This window comes from Coregonus clupeaformis, chromosome 28 (assembly GCF_020615455.1).
Source record: "Coregonus clupeaformis isolate EN_2021a chromosome 28, ASM2061545v1, whole genome shotgun sequence".
Classification (NCBI taxonomy): domain Eukaryota; kingdom Metazoa; phylum Chordata; class Actinopteri; order Salmoniformes; family Salmonidae; genus Coregonus; species Coregonus clupeaformis.
In genome coordinates, this window is record NC_059219.1 from 27,937,319 (window position 1) to 27,953,609 (window position 16,291).

General features: G+C 44.1%; 1 protein-coding gene across 7 annotated transcripts; it reads right to left on the reverse strand.

The window, feature by feature from the left end:
* Positions 1-1,578: 1,578 nt before the first annotated feature.
* On the reverse strand, positions 1,579-8,169 carry LOC121543506 (regulator of chromosome condensation-like). Of its 7 annotated transcripts, none has more exons than XM_041853411.1 (10): positions 8,079-8,169; positions 6,968-7,057; positions 6,570-6,757; positions 5,000-5,179; positions 4,428-4,524; positions 4,079-4,201; positions 3,765-3,911; positions 2,849-2,968; positions 2,537-2,689; positions 1,579-2,376 (listed from the first exon to the last, which is right to left on the reverse strand). In XM_041853411.1, the coding sequence occupies exons 1-10, from the start codon at positions 8,125-8,127 to the stop codon at positions 2,201-2,203; spliced, it is 1,323 nt and encodes a 440-aa protein (XP_041709345.1). In that variant the 5' UTR covers positions 8,128-8,169; the 3' UTR covers positions 1,579-2,200. The 7 variants fall into 7 exon arrangements, with proteins under 7 accessions (XP_041709345.1, XP_041709348.1, XP_041709346.1 ...); XM_041853414.1 differs by having other exon boundaries at positions 8,075-8,161; XM_041853412.1 differs by having other exon boundaries at positions 6,968-7,106; positions 8,079-8,159.
* Between the last annotated feature and the right edge of the window lie 8,122 nt (positions 8,170-16,291).

Genomic DNA, 16,291 nt, shown 5'->3' on the forward strand with positions numbered 1-16,291 from the left:
CAGGCTTAGGAGATCTTGTACTGTATGTTTTGTTCTATGAGATAATAGCAGTCAGTTAACATGACCTTTACGAATTATGAAGCCTTATGTGCTTAAACTGTATATACATTCTTCAAAATTATTCACAAAAAGTGACGCTAGCTTATGAAGATTATCTCATAGAACAAAACGTATAAGATCTCCTTAGCCTGTATTTACCACAGACCTTATTTCCTGCGTTTATCCAAAAACGCCATTGATTTTCTCCATAAACTTTTTCCAACGAACAATGGTGGAGTTAGGGCCTACAAAAAGACGGCATTACTATTCTCTCCATGTTGCTCATCATTGCTCTAGTGTCTCATACCCAACTCCATTGCCAGCAACATTGCATGGCAATATTGGGCCAAAAAATTGCAAATGTATCATGGCCTTATTACAGTGCCGTCTGCATACAGATGAATATTACAAGTTAACAGATAAACCAATACTCTTTATGACATAGAACTTTTTTTTTAATCGCTTTTGAACATATTCTTTATAGTTACTTTTCCTAAGAAAAAGTGTGCGATATTCATAATGTTGTGGGCTGTTTGGATCAAAATAGTGTGGAATGCTGGAGCGGCACTGCAGTAACATTAACACTGGTCACAACTACAGCACAGTAAGAGATACAATAACAACATAATTTGTATAAGAGCTGAACAAAAATATAAATGCAACAAGTAAAGTGTTGGTCCCATGTTTCATGAGCTGAGAAAAAAAATCCCAGAAATGTTCCATATGCACAAAACCCGCATCTCTTTTGAATTTTGTGCACAAATTTGTTGGTGAGCATTTCTCCTTTGCCAAGATGATCCATCCACCTGACAGGTATGGCATATCAAGAAGCTGATTAAACAGCATGATCATTACACAGGTGCACCTTGTGCTGGATACAATAAAAGGCCACTCTAAAATGTGCAGTTTTGTCATACAACATAATGCCACAGATGTCTCAAGTTGAGGGAGTGTGCAATTGGCATGCTGACTGCAGGAATGTCCACCAGAGCTGTTGCCAAAGAATTGAATGCCTTCAACGTCGTTTTAAAGAATTTGGCAGTATGTCCAACCTGCTTAACAACCGCAGACCATGTGTAACCAAGCCCGTCATTTTCCTGTCAAAGGAGAACAGGCACTACAAACAGTGGGATGAGGCCATGCTCGTCAATTAAGTGCATATAAGAGATTCTTTAGCATTTCAAAGCTTTCCGAGAAAAATGGGAGCTACTAGGGCTTTTTATGACGATCCCACATACTTCATGAGGGATTAGTCAGATGAAAGCCAGTAAAAAAATCCAAGGATGCAACATTTCCCTTCTCACTAGCACAAAGGTAGCCCGTGGCTTTGAGCTACACCCCAGAACAATCATTTGTAACTTCAAGTGATTTTAATTTACCTCGGCTGCCTTAAATAAATATATGTTGAGGGACTGAAATGTGTGGCTGATGTACTCAAGTCATTACTCTAGCCATCTACTAATTGGGCCCTCAATTACCAGTGCCAACCCCTGGACAAAGTTTGTCATTGCAGTGTGTAAATAAAAAAAAGAAGATCAAAACAGTAAAATTTCACTTTTATTTCCAAATTGGACCAGCAAGTAATTGTGCAAGGGGGTACAGTGAACAGCAGTCTCAACTACATGGTTCAGACAACTTAGGCCAGACTTTCAAATGAAATGACCTTGCTGACGAGAAATACTAGTACTCATCTTACTGATGCTGTGGATTTTTTTTTATTGCTTGGAACAAAAATGGGAATCTTAAAAGGCTGTGACTTGGGATTTCATTAAAATGCTCATCCATCATTTTCCCCACAAACATACAGACACATAGACTGGCATCCCAGACAGACATACTAAAGATTCTCATAAAAAAATAACTAAGCATAAACTAGATTTTAAAAAATGTGTTTCTCTCTTGCTTGTTGATCATGATCTACTGAACCACATCCAAATACGTTAGGGGATTTCTGCATGAGTGGGAGAGATCAGAGCCCTCTTTAACAGGGACTAGTCAGTCTCACCCCTGCCCCTTTCCATCACCATGTTCCCTCTACGGCTAACCTGGCTCAGCACAGGAAGTTACATTCGGCCACAAACCCCTCCCCCACGTGTAGGTATTAACACAGATCCCTCTGGTACAGACCAACAAGGTCACCCTTCCCCTGCCTGAGGATACATCAGCTCTCCTGCTTGTCTTTGACCAGCAGGACTGTGTGCTGCCCACCGCTGGCCACCATCAGTACTATGCGGTTCTCCAGCTGCTTGCCAGTCATCTCTACAGGGCTCCACTCGTCGTCCTCCTCACCCGTGCCAAGCTGGAGGTTAGTGCCCATACCCCAGGCATACACAGACCCTGCAATAAACACACATCAGTGGACCATATACAGACACAATGGCCTTGGAGTCATTCCTATCACAATTACACACCATAATGTAGACATGCACAACATCAGCAGGTGATTATTTTTTTATTTTTTTATAAACCAGAAGAAATACACTAGCCATAACCTCACCTTGTTTGGTGACAGCATAGCTGACCGACGCCCCACATGCCACCACCTGGGCTCCATCCAGTCCTTCCACAGGCGTGGGCTCGCTCTTCTCCTCTGCCCCCTGGCCCAGACCCAGACGCCCATACTCCGCCCGGCCCAGGCTGTACACCTTCCCTGTAGGAGGACAGAGACATCACATCTCGATCTTCCCAATTTGTGCTGCACTATGCAGTTGACAGATTCTTGAACAGTCCAAGTCATAAATTCCAAGTTCTGACATTGTTGATCTGATCAAGAGTGATTCAAATAAAAGATAGGCCCCGAAGCGCTTACCGTCAGAGTCGAGGCAGACTGTGTGGTGCTGTCCCCCTGAGAAGCCCATCCAGTTAATGGTGGAGTTTTTGAAGGAGGTAAGTTTTATTGGAACGAAGCATGTGTTGATGAGTTTGGTCCCTGGAAACATCAGTACAGAGGTCTATGGTCAATGAGTACAGTGTGACATTCTCTCCAACACACCCAACTGCAATTCTACAGCAGATCGGAGACTCAAAAAGTGTGCATAAATAACCAGGTTTCCAGCCAACCTTTCTATGCAAGTAAAGTACGTCGGATAAAAAAAAAAAAGTCACGACAGGCCTGATGGAAACAGCAAATGTGTCGGGAAACTTTCCAAATGTCAACAAAACACTAGACAAGGTGGAATTGCACAGTGATGAGTGATGCTCCTTTCCAATAAACATAGAGGGTCTTATTATGGTGACATGATTGATCCTTGGCATCCATGACAAATAAAAATTATTGCTCTTATCCATAATAACCTCATCATGTAGGCTAGCCTACCCGTACTGTATCTGCGAGCATTTGGCTAGAGCGCACATGCCAAGACCTATTTAAACTGTTTGTGACAAAACTAATCCGTAGAGTTGAAAATGCAATGGAAACACATTCAACTTTAGATGTTAATTCAGTACATGAAAACTTGAGCGAAAAAGTACATTTTATGTGCACCATGTCATCACACACTGCTTTTTATACACAACAAGTCCGTTTGGTGGAAACACCACTGGTGGGAAACTGCGCATATTTCTTTATGCAGATTTTTCTATATTCACATGCAAATCTGTTGCCAATTAGATGGAAACCTAGCTATAGTTGAAGATAAATCAAGATCAAGTTGGAGGATTAACCCCCACAAGTTCTGTTACAGTATTTCTGAAGGTTGTCGAATACATTTTTATCTCATGCTCACCAAGCTGATGGTAGTTTGACAGTCCAAATCCGTAGACGTGGCCTTCTTTTGACACAGCAAAGGTCATATAAGCCCCACAGAAGGCATCTGTGAAGTGAACCTTGCCCCTAGACTGGACCTTCACAATCTGAGGTATCAGCAACCGCACTGTAATCATACAGAAACACAGTCACACATGTCCTGACTGTCACCCACAGCAGTCAAAACAGAGAATAATAATTGTGCAGATATCCATTCTTTATACGAGTGCTCACACCCAAACTACGGCTGAATGACTACTGTGTCAGAGGTAAATGGTTTGAGTTGGCACATACACAGCCCTTTCCTGCCCCCTCGGTTGGCAAAGAGCTCCGGCACCCTTCCCAGCTGCCCCTGCTCTCCGCAGCCTGATGTGTAGAGGTCACCGCTTGCGGTCAGCATCACCAAGTGGTCATTACCTGGGAGTCAGAGGTCATGAATATTGTCTTATAACCAGGGCAGCATTGAGCAAGAAACAATATGGTAGAACGCTCAGATATAGGACAAACATGCCTCTATGACTTGCAGAATAAGGAATCACGTCAGTTCTAATCATATTTTTATTGAACGTGGCCCAGACCTCCGGGCAGGCAGAACTTCTGCAGAGAAACCTGAAAGCTTAGGGACAGATCCCCCATTTCTCACCTGATGCTATTTTCATCACAGGCCATCTCATGGGGACCTTGACAGGCACAATAACCTTCTTCATGGGCTCTAGTAGACCAATGACTCCGCTGTTATCCTAATGCAAATGGTACAATGTGTGAAATTAGTGAGAATTGCAGGTTCTGAATTTGGTCTATGATAGAGGTGGCATATGCTGCTGCTACTGTTTATTATCTGCTACTTTATTCTTAGTTATACAGTGCATGTAAATATCTACCTCGTACCACTGCACATCGACTCGGTAATGGTACCCTGTGTATATAGCCAAGTTATCATTACTCATTGTGTATTTATTACTTTTACGTGTATTACTTTCTATAATTTTTCCATTTTCTTTCTCTCTGCATTGTTGAGAAGAGCCCATAAGTAAGCATTTCACTGTTAATCCACACCTGTTGTTTACGAAGCATGTGACAAATAAAATTGTATTCCATTTGATTAGTTAAAGGCAGATGCAAAGGCAAGTCAACGGAAAGTTGATTTAAGATTTTTTGAGTAACGGAATGGTGCATAAACAGTTTCCAGGGTGTTAAACCCTGTCACCTACTCACCCTGAAGGAGCCCCAGATGTAGACTGCACCGTCTTCTGTGAGTGCAGCTGTGTGACTGTCCCCAGCAGACAACTGAACCACCCTCTCGTCCAGGGCCACTTTCCCCGGCACCATCTCGGCGCCCTCCTCTGTCGTCTCTCGGCCCAGAGCACCCTCGTCATTGCAGCCGAATGTGTAGATCTACACCAGAGACAAGCAGCTTGTTACCAAGTAAAGTCATATTTCATTAAGATACGGTTTCCCAGCCCCAGATTAATCTTAGTCCTGGTTCTATAATCACAAAGTGTTTCCCAAGTAGGAGTACTGATCTAGGATCAGTTTTACCTTTTAAATTATGAATAAGAGCGAGGTGACTTGATCCTAGATCAGCACTCTTACTATGAGCCAGTCTTAATTTTGGCAGCTATTTTAGATTTTGCCTTAATCTTTTAGTCTTAGCTATCAGGCCGTTTAGTAATTAGATCTTTCATAGTTATCAGTCGACTAAAACTCTGGACAATTTGTCCAGTTTTAGTCACATATTACTCTACAACATTTCCCCCCCATGAAATAATTCATATTTACCTCCAACTTCGATAATGTTCACATTAAGATAGCCTTGTCCAAATAGGCCTACTATCCCCACATAGCTGGCAACATTGCTTGTGGCAGATTGTAACCAACGTCAGCCATGATTTATCATATATGCTACAAAGCCTTGGCTACAGGTTAAACAATTTAGGCCTATACAACACAGATTTTCTCCCCATCATAACCTTGTGATGTGGGTAAATAACAGTGATTCCCTTTAAAATGGGAGAACCTGAGCTTTCCAACAACTCCAAAATTATTAATGTATTCCTAATATTCAGCAAATAGCATTAGTATTTCCAATCAGGAAAAAGCAACTGCAATCGCATTTGCCGACCACGAGAGAGGCAACACAGATGAATAACAGCACACATGGTAATAGAGCTTCTGATGTGATCAAAGCAAAAATAGTCTATATGAGGGTAAACATTATTGGTTCTAGTTGAGGTTAGTTACAATTGAAGTGTCCTGGCTGTGCATCAGTTCAAAAGAGAGGAGTGACTGGAGTGACCGCCTGGTAGCTGTGTGTGTGGGAGAGACAGATCAGCTTAATCAGCCAGCGCAACTGAAAGATCAATGAGAGGATTGCATTATATTCCGCAAAGGCATGCATGCTTATGATTGGACACAAACGGCTCAAAGGGAGATCAAAAGGAGCTTCATGTGAAATTGAATGTCAATTAGTATCACGTGGAATTCTCATCACATTTGTCAACTAAAAAGTAATTTTTAATAGTTCGCGTTTTTCTTCAGGGCATCTCATCTCGTTATAATTTGTTTTTGTCAGGAAAAATAGGTAATTGACGAGTATTTTTTGTAACTTGACGAAATAAACACTGCTCTGAGCCATTTCATGAATACAGGGCCTGAACTAAAAAGCATTTAATAGATATTCTCAATTGAGCATGCTTTTAAAGACCAGTAGCATGCTTAATCTGGATTTATGAAATTGGATGCAGTATCTGAGACAGTTGTAGTTGGATCTGCCGCCTTCACTCACATTTCCAGTGTCACTGAGACAGACTGTGTGCATGCCCCCCGCCGCCACCTGCACCACGCCCTCAGGCAGGGTCACCAGGGCCGGCCTCTTCCTCTCCATGATGTCCTCTCCCAAACCCAGCTGTCCTACGTCCCCTTGGCCCAGCACTAGAACCAGACCCTTCTCCTTCCCATGGCTGCTGTGGGAAACTGACACAGTATTATTTAATCCAAACTGTAGTATCTTTATGACAACACGCATATGGCACAATTAACAAGCACATACGCTGATGATGATTCTATTTCAAAGGAGTCCATTTTGCATACTAGGGTGTGTTCAAGTAGGCGGCTTGACGAAGAGATTGAACATCTCACAATAGACTTCATATTGGCTTAATGGAGTCAGAGTCCGTGGCTTACCTTTAACTTTCTTAGGATCCTTTACTTCCTCTGGTTTACTTTCCTTCTGTCTCTTAGGAGCCTTCTTTGCAGGCATGGCGGCAACAGACCCTGCACAAAACACACAACTAGTGTGAGAAGGTTTGAGGGGGAAACAAGCCTGTAGGAACAGAAAATGAAGATTGCATTTAAAATATAGCAAACAATTGTTTTAGGAAGGTCATTAGAGGAAGCACTATTCCAGATAATAGTTCCAATACTGGGGTACAATAATATTACAGCAGTAGGATATCAGTTACAAAATAAATGTGACCTATGGAAGAGGGCAGTGTGGTTTTGGACTTGAACAGATGTCAGGAACTAGCTATTATTCATTCATTCAAATGGCTAGCCTAACCAGTGCGGACAGCTGTTCCACAAGATGTACGTGCAGCGAGACTTGGACTAGAGTAGGGTGGTATGGAACGTAACGACAGACAGGCATCGATGCTCTGCACAACAATATAGCTAGTTGTTCCTGGCAGCAAACAAAAAGCCATTGCAATTCAGCCTTACTATTGCCCGACTTGATTCTGGCTAGCTAACTAGCTCATAACAACCTAACGTTACACAACCATCCTGTTAACTTTTGACATGTGGCTGATACACGTCCCAAGGACATGGTGATGGCTATAGCTACTGACCTCAATTGTCGGTACATTTGTTAGACTGGTGTATATTGTTAAAGTAAATACAGAACTTACAGTAACCTGGTCAGCTAGTTTGTTACCTAGAACTACGCTAATGTTACCATACAAGCGCCTGTGATTGCAATGACAATGTTAGCAAGCTAAGTTAACATTTGACAAATTAGTTTGTTTAAACCAGAAAGTGTGCTAACGTGTGCGCTATTTTACCAACACAAAATAACGCTAACTAGCTACATTTTAAAGGGGAAGTTTAGGCTAGCTAACATTTCCAAAAGGAGTTGGTTAACGTTATCTGAAAGTTAGCTTGCTAGCTGATTCATTGGTACATGGTTGAAAATATCCGGCTAAACGAATCCAAATAACTAAACAGCTCGTAGTTATATTAAGATAACTCGTATATCCCGTTTTCGCCCAGGGAAAATATTAAATACCTACATACTTGCCTGTACCCTGGATCACTTTGGTAGCTAACAGAGATGAGGCCACACTCATTCAGTGTACTGTAGGCTATCCCAGTCTGCAACTGTTCCACACAAACCACGCGCCCTAAGTTTTTAAAGAGACAGTGGCCGCGTTAGAAATCTGTCTTGCCTATTACTTACTGAAACTGCACACTGTATGTACTATTTAGAACGTACGGTTGAGTAAAAACGATTGCAGTCTTAACGTATAAATGAAATTGTATGCATAGACTTGACAGACATAGTAGCAAATGGTAAATGTTGAAGTTTTTTGCACACATATCCACCCAAAAAAAGTTTGACTGCAGAATTGTCAGTCTGATCAAGGCCTTAAAGCTGCACTATGCAGAAATCGCTCTGCCATTTCCTGGTTGCTTTAATTCTAATAGTTTGCCTAATTTAAGTTTATGTGACAAAACAAGCACTTATAGTGTAGAGAATCATTGTACCAGCTGACACTTGAATGAGTAGGTGTTCTAAAACTTTTGACCGGTAGTGTGTGTGTGTATATATATATATATATATATATATATATATATATATATATATATATATATATATATACACACACACACTGTATATATATATATATATATATATATATATATATATATATACAGTGCCTTCGGAAAGTATTCAGACCCCTTGACTTTTTCCACATTTTGTTACGTTACAGCCGTATTCAGATTATTATTATTATTTTTTTTACAATCCTCAACAACCTACACACAACACCCCATAATGACAAAGCAAAAACAGGTTTTTAGAAATGTTTGCAAAAGTATTAAAATAAAAAAACAGAAATACCTTATTTACATAAGTATTCAGACCCTTTGCTGTGAGACTCGAAATTGGGCTCAGGTACATCCTGTTTCAATTGATCATCCTTGAGATGTTTCTACAACTTGATTGGAGTCCACTTGAGTGAAATTCAATTGATTGGACATGAGTTGGAAAGGCACACACCTGTCTATATAAGGTCCCACAGTAGACAGTGCATGTCAGAGCAAAAACCAAGCCCTGAGGTCAAGGGAATTGTCCGTAGAGCTCCGAGACAGAAACCTGGCACCATCACTACGGTGAAAAATGGTGGTGGCAGCATCATGCTGTGGGGGTGTTTTTCAGCGGTAGGGACTGGGAGACTAGTCAGGATCAAGGCAAAGACGATCGGAGCAAAGTACAGAGAAATCCTTGATGAACACCTGCTCCAGAGCACTCAGGACCTCAGACTGGGGCGAAGGTTCACAGCCAAGACAACGCAGGAGTGGCTTCGGGACAAGTCTCTGAATATCCTTGAGTGTCCCAGCCAGAGCCTGGTCTTAAACCCGAATGAACATCTCTGGAGAGACCTGAAAATAGCTGTGCAGCAACGCTCCCCATCCAACCTGACAGAGCTTGAGAGGATCTGCAGAGAAGAATGGGAGAAACTCCCCAAATAAAGGTGTGCCAAGTTTGTAGCATCATACCCAAGAAGACACAAGGCTGTAATTGCTGGCAAAGGTGCTTGAACAAAGTAATGAGTAAAGGGTCTGAATACCTATGTAAATGTAATATTTTTTATTTTTTATTTTTAATAAATTAGCAAAAATGTCTAAACCTGGTTTTTCTTTGTCATTATGGGGTATTTGTGTGTGGATTGATGAGGGAGGAAAAAAACGATTGAATCAATTTTAGTATAAGGCTGTAACCTAACAGAATGTGGGGTTCAAAGTCAAGGGGTCTGAATACTTTCTGAAGACACTGTATATACAGTTGAAATCGGAAGTTTACATACACTTAGGTTGGAGTCATTAAAACTCGTTTTTCAACCACTCCACAAATTTCTTGTTAACAAACTATAGTTTTGGCAAGTCGGTTAGGACATCTACTTTGTGCATGACATAAGTAATTTTTCCAACAATTGTTTACAGACAGATTATTTCACTTATAATTCACTGTATCACAATTCCAGTGTGTCAGATGTTTACATACACTAAGTTGACTGTGCATTTAAACAGCTTGAAAAATTCCAGAAAATGATGTCATGGCTTTAGAAGCTTCTGATAGGCTAATAGACATAATTTGAGTCAATTGGAGGTGTACCTGTGGATGTATTTCAAGGCCTACCTTCAAACTCAGTGCCTCTTTGCTTAACATCATGTGAAAATCCAAATAAATCAGCCAAGACCTCAGAAAAAAAGTAACAGTATCTGGTGTGGCCACCAGCTGCATTAAGTACTGCAGTGCATCTCCTCCTCATGGACTGCACCAGATTTGCTGTGAGATGTTACCCCACTCTTCCACCAAGGCACCTGCAAGTTCCCGGACATTTCTGGGGGGAATGGCTCTAGCCCTCACCCTCCGATCCAACAGGTCCCAGACGTGCTCAATGGGATTGAGTTCTGGGCTCTTCGCTGGCCATGGCAGAACACTGACATTCCTGTCTTGCAGGAAATCACGCACAGAACGAGCAGTATGGCTGGTGGCATTGTCTTGCTGGAGGGTCATGTCAGGATGAGCCTGCAGGAAGGGTACCACATGAGGGAGGAGGATGTCTTCCCTGTAACGCACAGCGTTGAGATTGCCTGCAATGACAACATGCTCATTCCGATGATGCTGTGATACACCGCCTCAGACCATGACAGACCCTCCACCTCCAAATCGATACCGCTCCAGAGTACAGGCCTCGGTGTAACGCTCATTCCTTCAACGATAAACACGAATCCGACCATCAACCCTGGTTACAGAAAACCGCGACAGTGAAGGGCACTTTTTGCCAGTCCTGTCTGGTCCAGCGACGGTGAGTTTGTGCCCATAGGCGACGTTGTTGCTGGTGATGTCTGGTTAGGACCTGCCTTACAACAGGCCTACAGGCCCTCAGTCCAGCCTCTCTCAGCCTATTGCGGACAGTCTGAGCACTGATGGAGGGATTGTGCGTTCCTGGTGTAACTCGGGCAGTTGTTGTTGCCATCCTGTACCTGTCCCGCAGGTGTGATGTTCGGATGTACCGATCCTTTGCAGGTGTTGTTACACGTGGTCTGACACTGCGAGGACGATCAGCTGTCCGTCCTTTCTCCCTGTAGCGCTGTCTTAGGCGTCTCACAGTACATGGCCAGTGCAATTTATTGTCCTGGCCACATCTGCAATCCTCATGCCTCCTTGCAGCATGCCTAAGGCACGTTCACGCAGATGAGCAGGGACCCTGGGCATCTTTCTTTTGGTGTTTTTCAGAGTCAGTAGAAAGGCCTCTTTAGTGTCCTAAGTTTTCATAACTGTGACCTTAATTGCCTACCGTCTGTAAGCTGTTAGTGTCTTAACGATCGTTCCACAGGTGCATGTTCATTAATTGTTTATGGTTCGTTGAACAAGCATGGGAAACAGTGTTTAAACCCTTTACAATTAAGATCTGTGAAGTTATTTGGATTTTTACGAAATATCTTTGAAAGACAGGGTCCTGAAAAAGGGACTTTTCTTTTTTTGCTGAGTTTATATCAAGCAAGTATTTTTATATTCCACAAGTATTATCAAATGAACTGTTTTGTACAGATCATTATCAGTGTGACGAGTACTGAGGATACGAAGAGGCAGGACACAGACGCAGGAATTAACAAGGTAAAGGTTTACTTAACAATGAGAAAGAGAATAACAACGCACGCATAAATGACACGACACAATTACACATAACAATGAACGAACAGTCCACGGCTATATAGTGGTGGTGATGAGGTGCAGGTGCGCTGGAGGTGATTAGGGTGCGTTGGGTTTCCATTCCTGTGTTTGCCGAGGTGGTGCGCTCAGACCGGTGGCTCAGTAGACCGGCGAATCAGAGCACCGGAGGGGAGCAACGGGAGGAGACGTGACAATCAGACTCAAGTTCTATGTCGTGGAGCTCCGCCCCATAGGGGAGTACAGGTGTCCCTATAAAAGGGGATGCTTCCCCTCAATCAGCCTTCCAGTATTTTCAGCAACTTGGACTGGACTGAAGAAGCCGAAGAGAAGAAGAGAAGACTCAGGACGAACCCGCTGTCGATTTCCAAAGTCCGGAGATTTTCCACCCCCAAAAGCTATTTTCAGAGCTCAATGTCGCTGCTCCTCCATGGCGGCTGTGGACTCACACGACTTACAGTGGGGGAAAAAAGTATTTAGTCAGCCACCAATTGTGCAAGTTCTCCCACTTAAAAAGATGAGAGAGGCCTGTAATTTTCATCATAGGTACACGTCAACTATGACAGACAAATTGAGAAAAAAATATCCAGAAAATCACATTGTAGGATTTTTAATGAATTTATTTGCAAATTATGGTGGAAAATAAGTATTTGGTCACCTACAAACAAGCAAGATTTCTGGCTCTCACAGACCTGTAACTTCTTCTTTAAGAGGCTCCTCTGTCCTCCACTCGTTACCTGTATTAATGGCACCTGTTTGAACTTGTTATCAGTATAAAATACACCTGTCCACAACCTCAAACAGTCACACTCCAAACTCCACTATGGCCAAGACCAAAGAGCTGTCAAAGGACACCAGAAACAAAATTGTAGACCTGCACCAGGCTGGGAAGACTGAATCTGCAATAGGTAAGCAGCTTGGTTTGAAGAAATCAACTGTGGGAGCAATTATTAGGAAATGGAAGACATACAAGACCACTGATAATCTCACTCGATCTGGGGCTCCACGCAAGATCTCACCCCGTGGGGTCAAAATGATCACAAGAACGGTGAGCAAAAATCCCAGAACCACACGGGGGGACCTAGTGAATGACCTGCAGAGAGCTGGGACCAAAGTAACAAAGCCTACCATCAGTAACACACTACGCCGCCAGGGACTCAAATCCTGCAGTGCAAGACGTGTCCCCCTGCTTAAGCCAGTACATGTCCAGGCCCATCTGAAGTTTGCTAGAGTGCATTTGGATGATCCAGAAGAGGATTGGGAGAATGTCATATGGTCAGATGAAACCAAAATATAACTTTTTGGTAAAAACTCAACTCGTCGTGTTTGGAGGACAAAGAATGCTGAGTTGCATCCAAAGAACACCATACCTACTGTGAAGCATGGGGGTGGAAACATCATGCTTTGGGGCTGTTTTTCTGCAAAGGGACCAGGACGACTGATCCGTGTAAAGAAAATAATTAATGGGGCCATGTATCGTGAGATTTTGAGTGAAAACCTCCTTCCATCAGCAAGGGCATTGAAGATGAAACGTGGCTGGGACTTTCAGCATGACAATGATCCCAAACACACCGCCCGGGCAACGAAGGAGTGGCTTCGTAAGAAGCATTTCAAGGTCCTGGAGTGGCCTAGCCAGTCTCCAGATCTCAACCCCATAGAATATCTTTGGAGGGAGTTGAAAGTCCGTGTTGCCCAGCAACAGCCCCAAAACATCACTGCTCTAGAGGAGATCTGCATGGAGGAATGGGCCAAAATACCAGCAACAGTGTGTGAAAACCTTGTGAAGACTTACAGAAAACGTTTGACCTGTGTCATTGCCAACAAAGGGTATATAACAAAGTATTGAGAAACTTTTGTTATTGACCAAATACTTATTTTCCACCATAATTTGCAAATAAATTCATTAAAAATCCTACAATGTGATTTTCTGGATTTTTTTTTCTCATTTTGTCTGTCATAGTTGACGTGTACCTATGATGACAATTACAGGCCTCTCTCATCTTTTTAAGTGGGAGAACTTGCACAATTGGTGGCTGACTAAATACTTTTTTTCCCCACTGTATGTGTCGTGTGCTTAGGATCACAGCACGCTAGGAGCGGCCTCACAGATCCCCCACTATGTGCCAGCTGTGCCCTCCTTTCTTTAAAGGAGAGGAAGCAGAGATAGGCATTTTTTCGGGAGGATATCCCTCTAGAGGACGTGCTATCGGTGTTAGACTCAGCTTCTGAGGCATCATCTGAGGGCACCGACTCAGGAGATGACAGGGATATTGGGGAGGAAATGGATATTCCATTGGACCAATCCATTACACTGACCCAGCCATTTAAGACCCCTTTCCCTCAGGAAAGTGTGAGGTCATTTACATCCTTGGGCGATGACGACACGGGCTCTGAATTTTCAGCAGCCCCGTCCTATGCCACAGCCTCTCTGCGCTCTGATTTCCCAGGGCTCATTGAGAGGGCTGCTAAGCGGCTGGAGATTAAGGTGCCCCCCATTCCCTCCAACCCAGAAGTGGACATGATGGAGGGCGGCCCTTACTCTCGGCCTAGGAGGGTGGCAGAGCCCTTAGCTCCTGCCATGCCCTCGCTTAGTATGTGGAGGGCTCATGGGAGGCACCCTTGGCGGCGCGTTCGCCGGCCAAGACGTACCTTCCGTTTACCAGAATGGACGGAAGACAGCAGGGCTTTTGAAAGGGAATCCCCAGACTCGAGAGCGCCATGGCTGCGTACCTCGTTCCGGGTTTGAGTCCTTGGCCCTCGTCTAAAAAGGCCACTCTGCCTACTTTCTCCCCCTGGCTAGACCAGACACTGGAGAAGGGTTATGCCATCCAATTTCATCGGACCCCTCCCCCATTCAGGGGGGTGGTGGAGACGGTGATGAAAACGCAGGAAAAAGTTGCCGATCTCGTTACAGGGATTACGGAACTTTTGGTGAAGGAGGCGGTCACAGTAGCTCCCTGGGAGCAAAGGAACAGGGGGCTATATTCGCCCTACTTCCTGGTGCCCAAAAAGACGGGGGGAATGAGGCCAATATTGGATCTACGCGTTCTCAACAAGAGCGTAGCCAAGCGGCCCTTTCAAATGCTGACGACAAAATTTCTGCTGGAATGTGTCCAGAGGAGAGACTTTTGTACAAGCATAGACCTGAAGGACGCGTAATTTCATGTGCCGGTACATCCGCGTCACAGGAAGATTCTGCGTTTCGCTTTTCAGGGGGCGGCGTACGAATACACAAGGATGCCATTCGGGTAAGCCCTGGCACCTTGCACGTTTTCCAAATATGTGGAGGCGGCAATAGCACCGTTACGACGTCAGGGGATAAGGGTTTTAGCCTACCAAGATGACTTACTGGTTCTCGCCCCGTCAGCAGAGCTGGCGATCACACACACGACACAGACAGTGATTTATCTCACGCGTCTGGGGGTTCGCTGTGAATGGGGATACAGCTAGACACTGTAATGATGAGGGCTCGAATTTCGGATCCTCGACGGGCTGCCCTGTTGCTAGCCCTACGAAGGTTTCATCTGAAATTACACAGTAACAGCGCTTTCGGTCATGTCACTCTTGGTCTCATGTCGTCGGTCCATTCCGTTGTTCCACTGGGACTTATGCCAGTAAATGGAAAGTTTTTTCACAGTGTTGTGTCACAGAGAATGTGGACTCCGTGTGCTGTCAGGTCGAGAGCATACTCTCATTCCTACAGTTCCTATTTGATAAGCAGCGCTCACCCGCCACCATTTAGGTGCTTGCGGCAGCGATTTAGGCTTGTCATGAGGGTTTAGCAGAGACACTGTCTTCAGCCACCCTCTAGTGAAATGTTTCGTATTGGGAACGCGGTGGCTTAGGCCAATGCCTAGAGCCACGCTTCCTTAGTGGAATTTGGCTTTGGTACTCAAAGCGCTCTGCGAGCCACCGTTCGAGCCATTGAATCAAATCCCCCTTAAGATGTTATCTTTGAAAACGACACTGTTGTTCGCTTTGACCACTGCTAAACGTGTCAGTGATTTGTGTGCTCTTTCGACGAGACCCAACTGCCTTGCCATTAATGGCGATTGAGCCGGGCGGAGTTAAGTCTTAACCCGGCATTAATGCCTGAGGTTATTAAGAGCTCATATAGATCACAGATCGTAGAGCTGTGGGCCTTCTCTCCCCCTCCCCATGTTGAGAGGAGAGAGGAACGGCTCCATCGCCTGTGCCCAGTGGCACCTTGGTGCGCTACGTGGAGCGCAAGGCGGCGATTAGGTCATCGCCTCAGCTGTTTTGTGTGTCACGGTGCAGCTGCACTCGGTAGACCACTTTCTAAACAGCGTCTGTCTCATTGGCTTTGTAAGGCATTGAGACGGCTTATGAGGCTGCAGGGCGGCCATTGCCTCTGGGTAGAAGAGCCCAATCCACTCGTGGAGTAGCGGGCTTCTATTGCCTTTTTCAGAGGAACAGGTGTAGGGGATAATTGTGCAGTGGCATCTTGATCGTCACCGTCTCCTTTTATCCATTTCTATTTGTTAGATATGTTTTCTAACTCTCTAGCTCAGTCTGTACTCAGTGTAGCT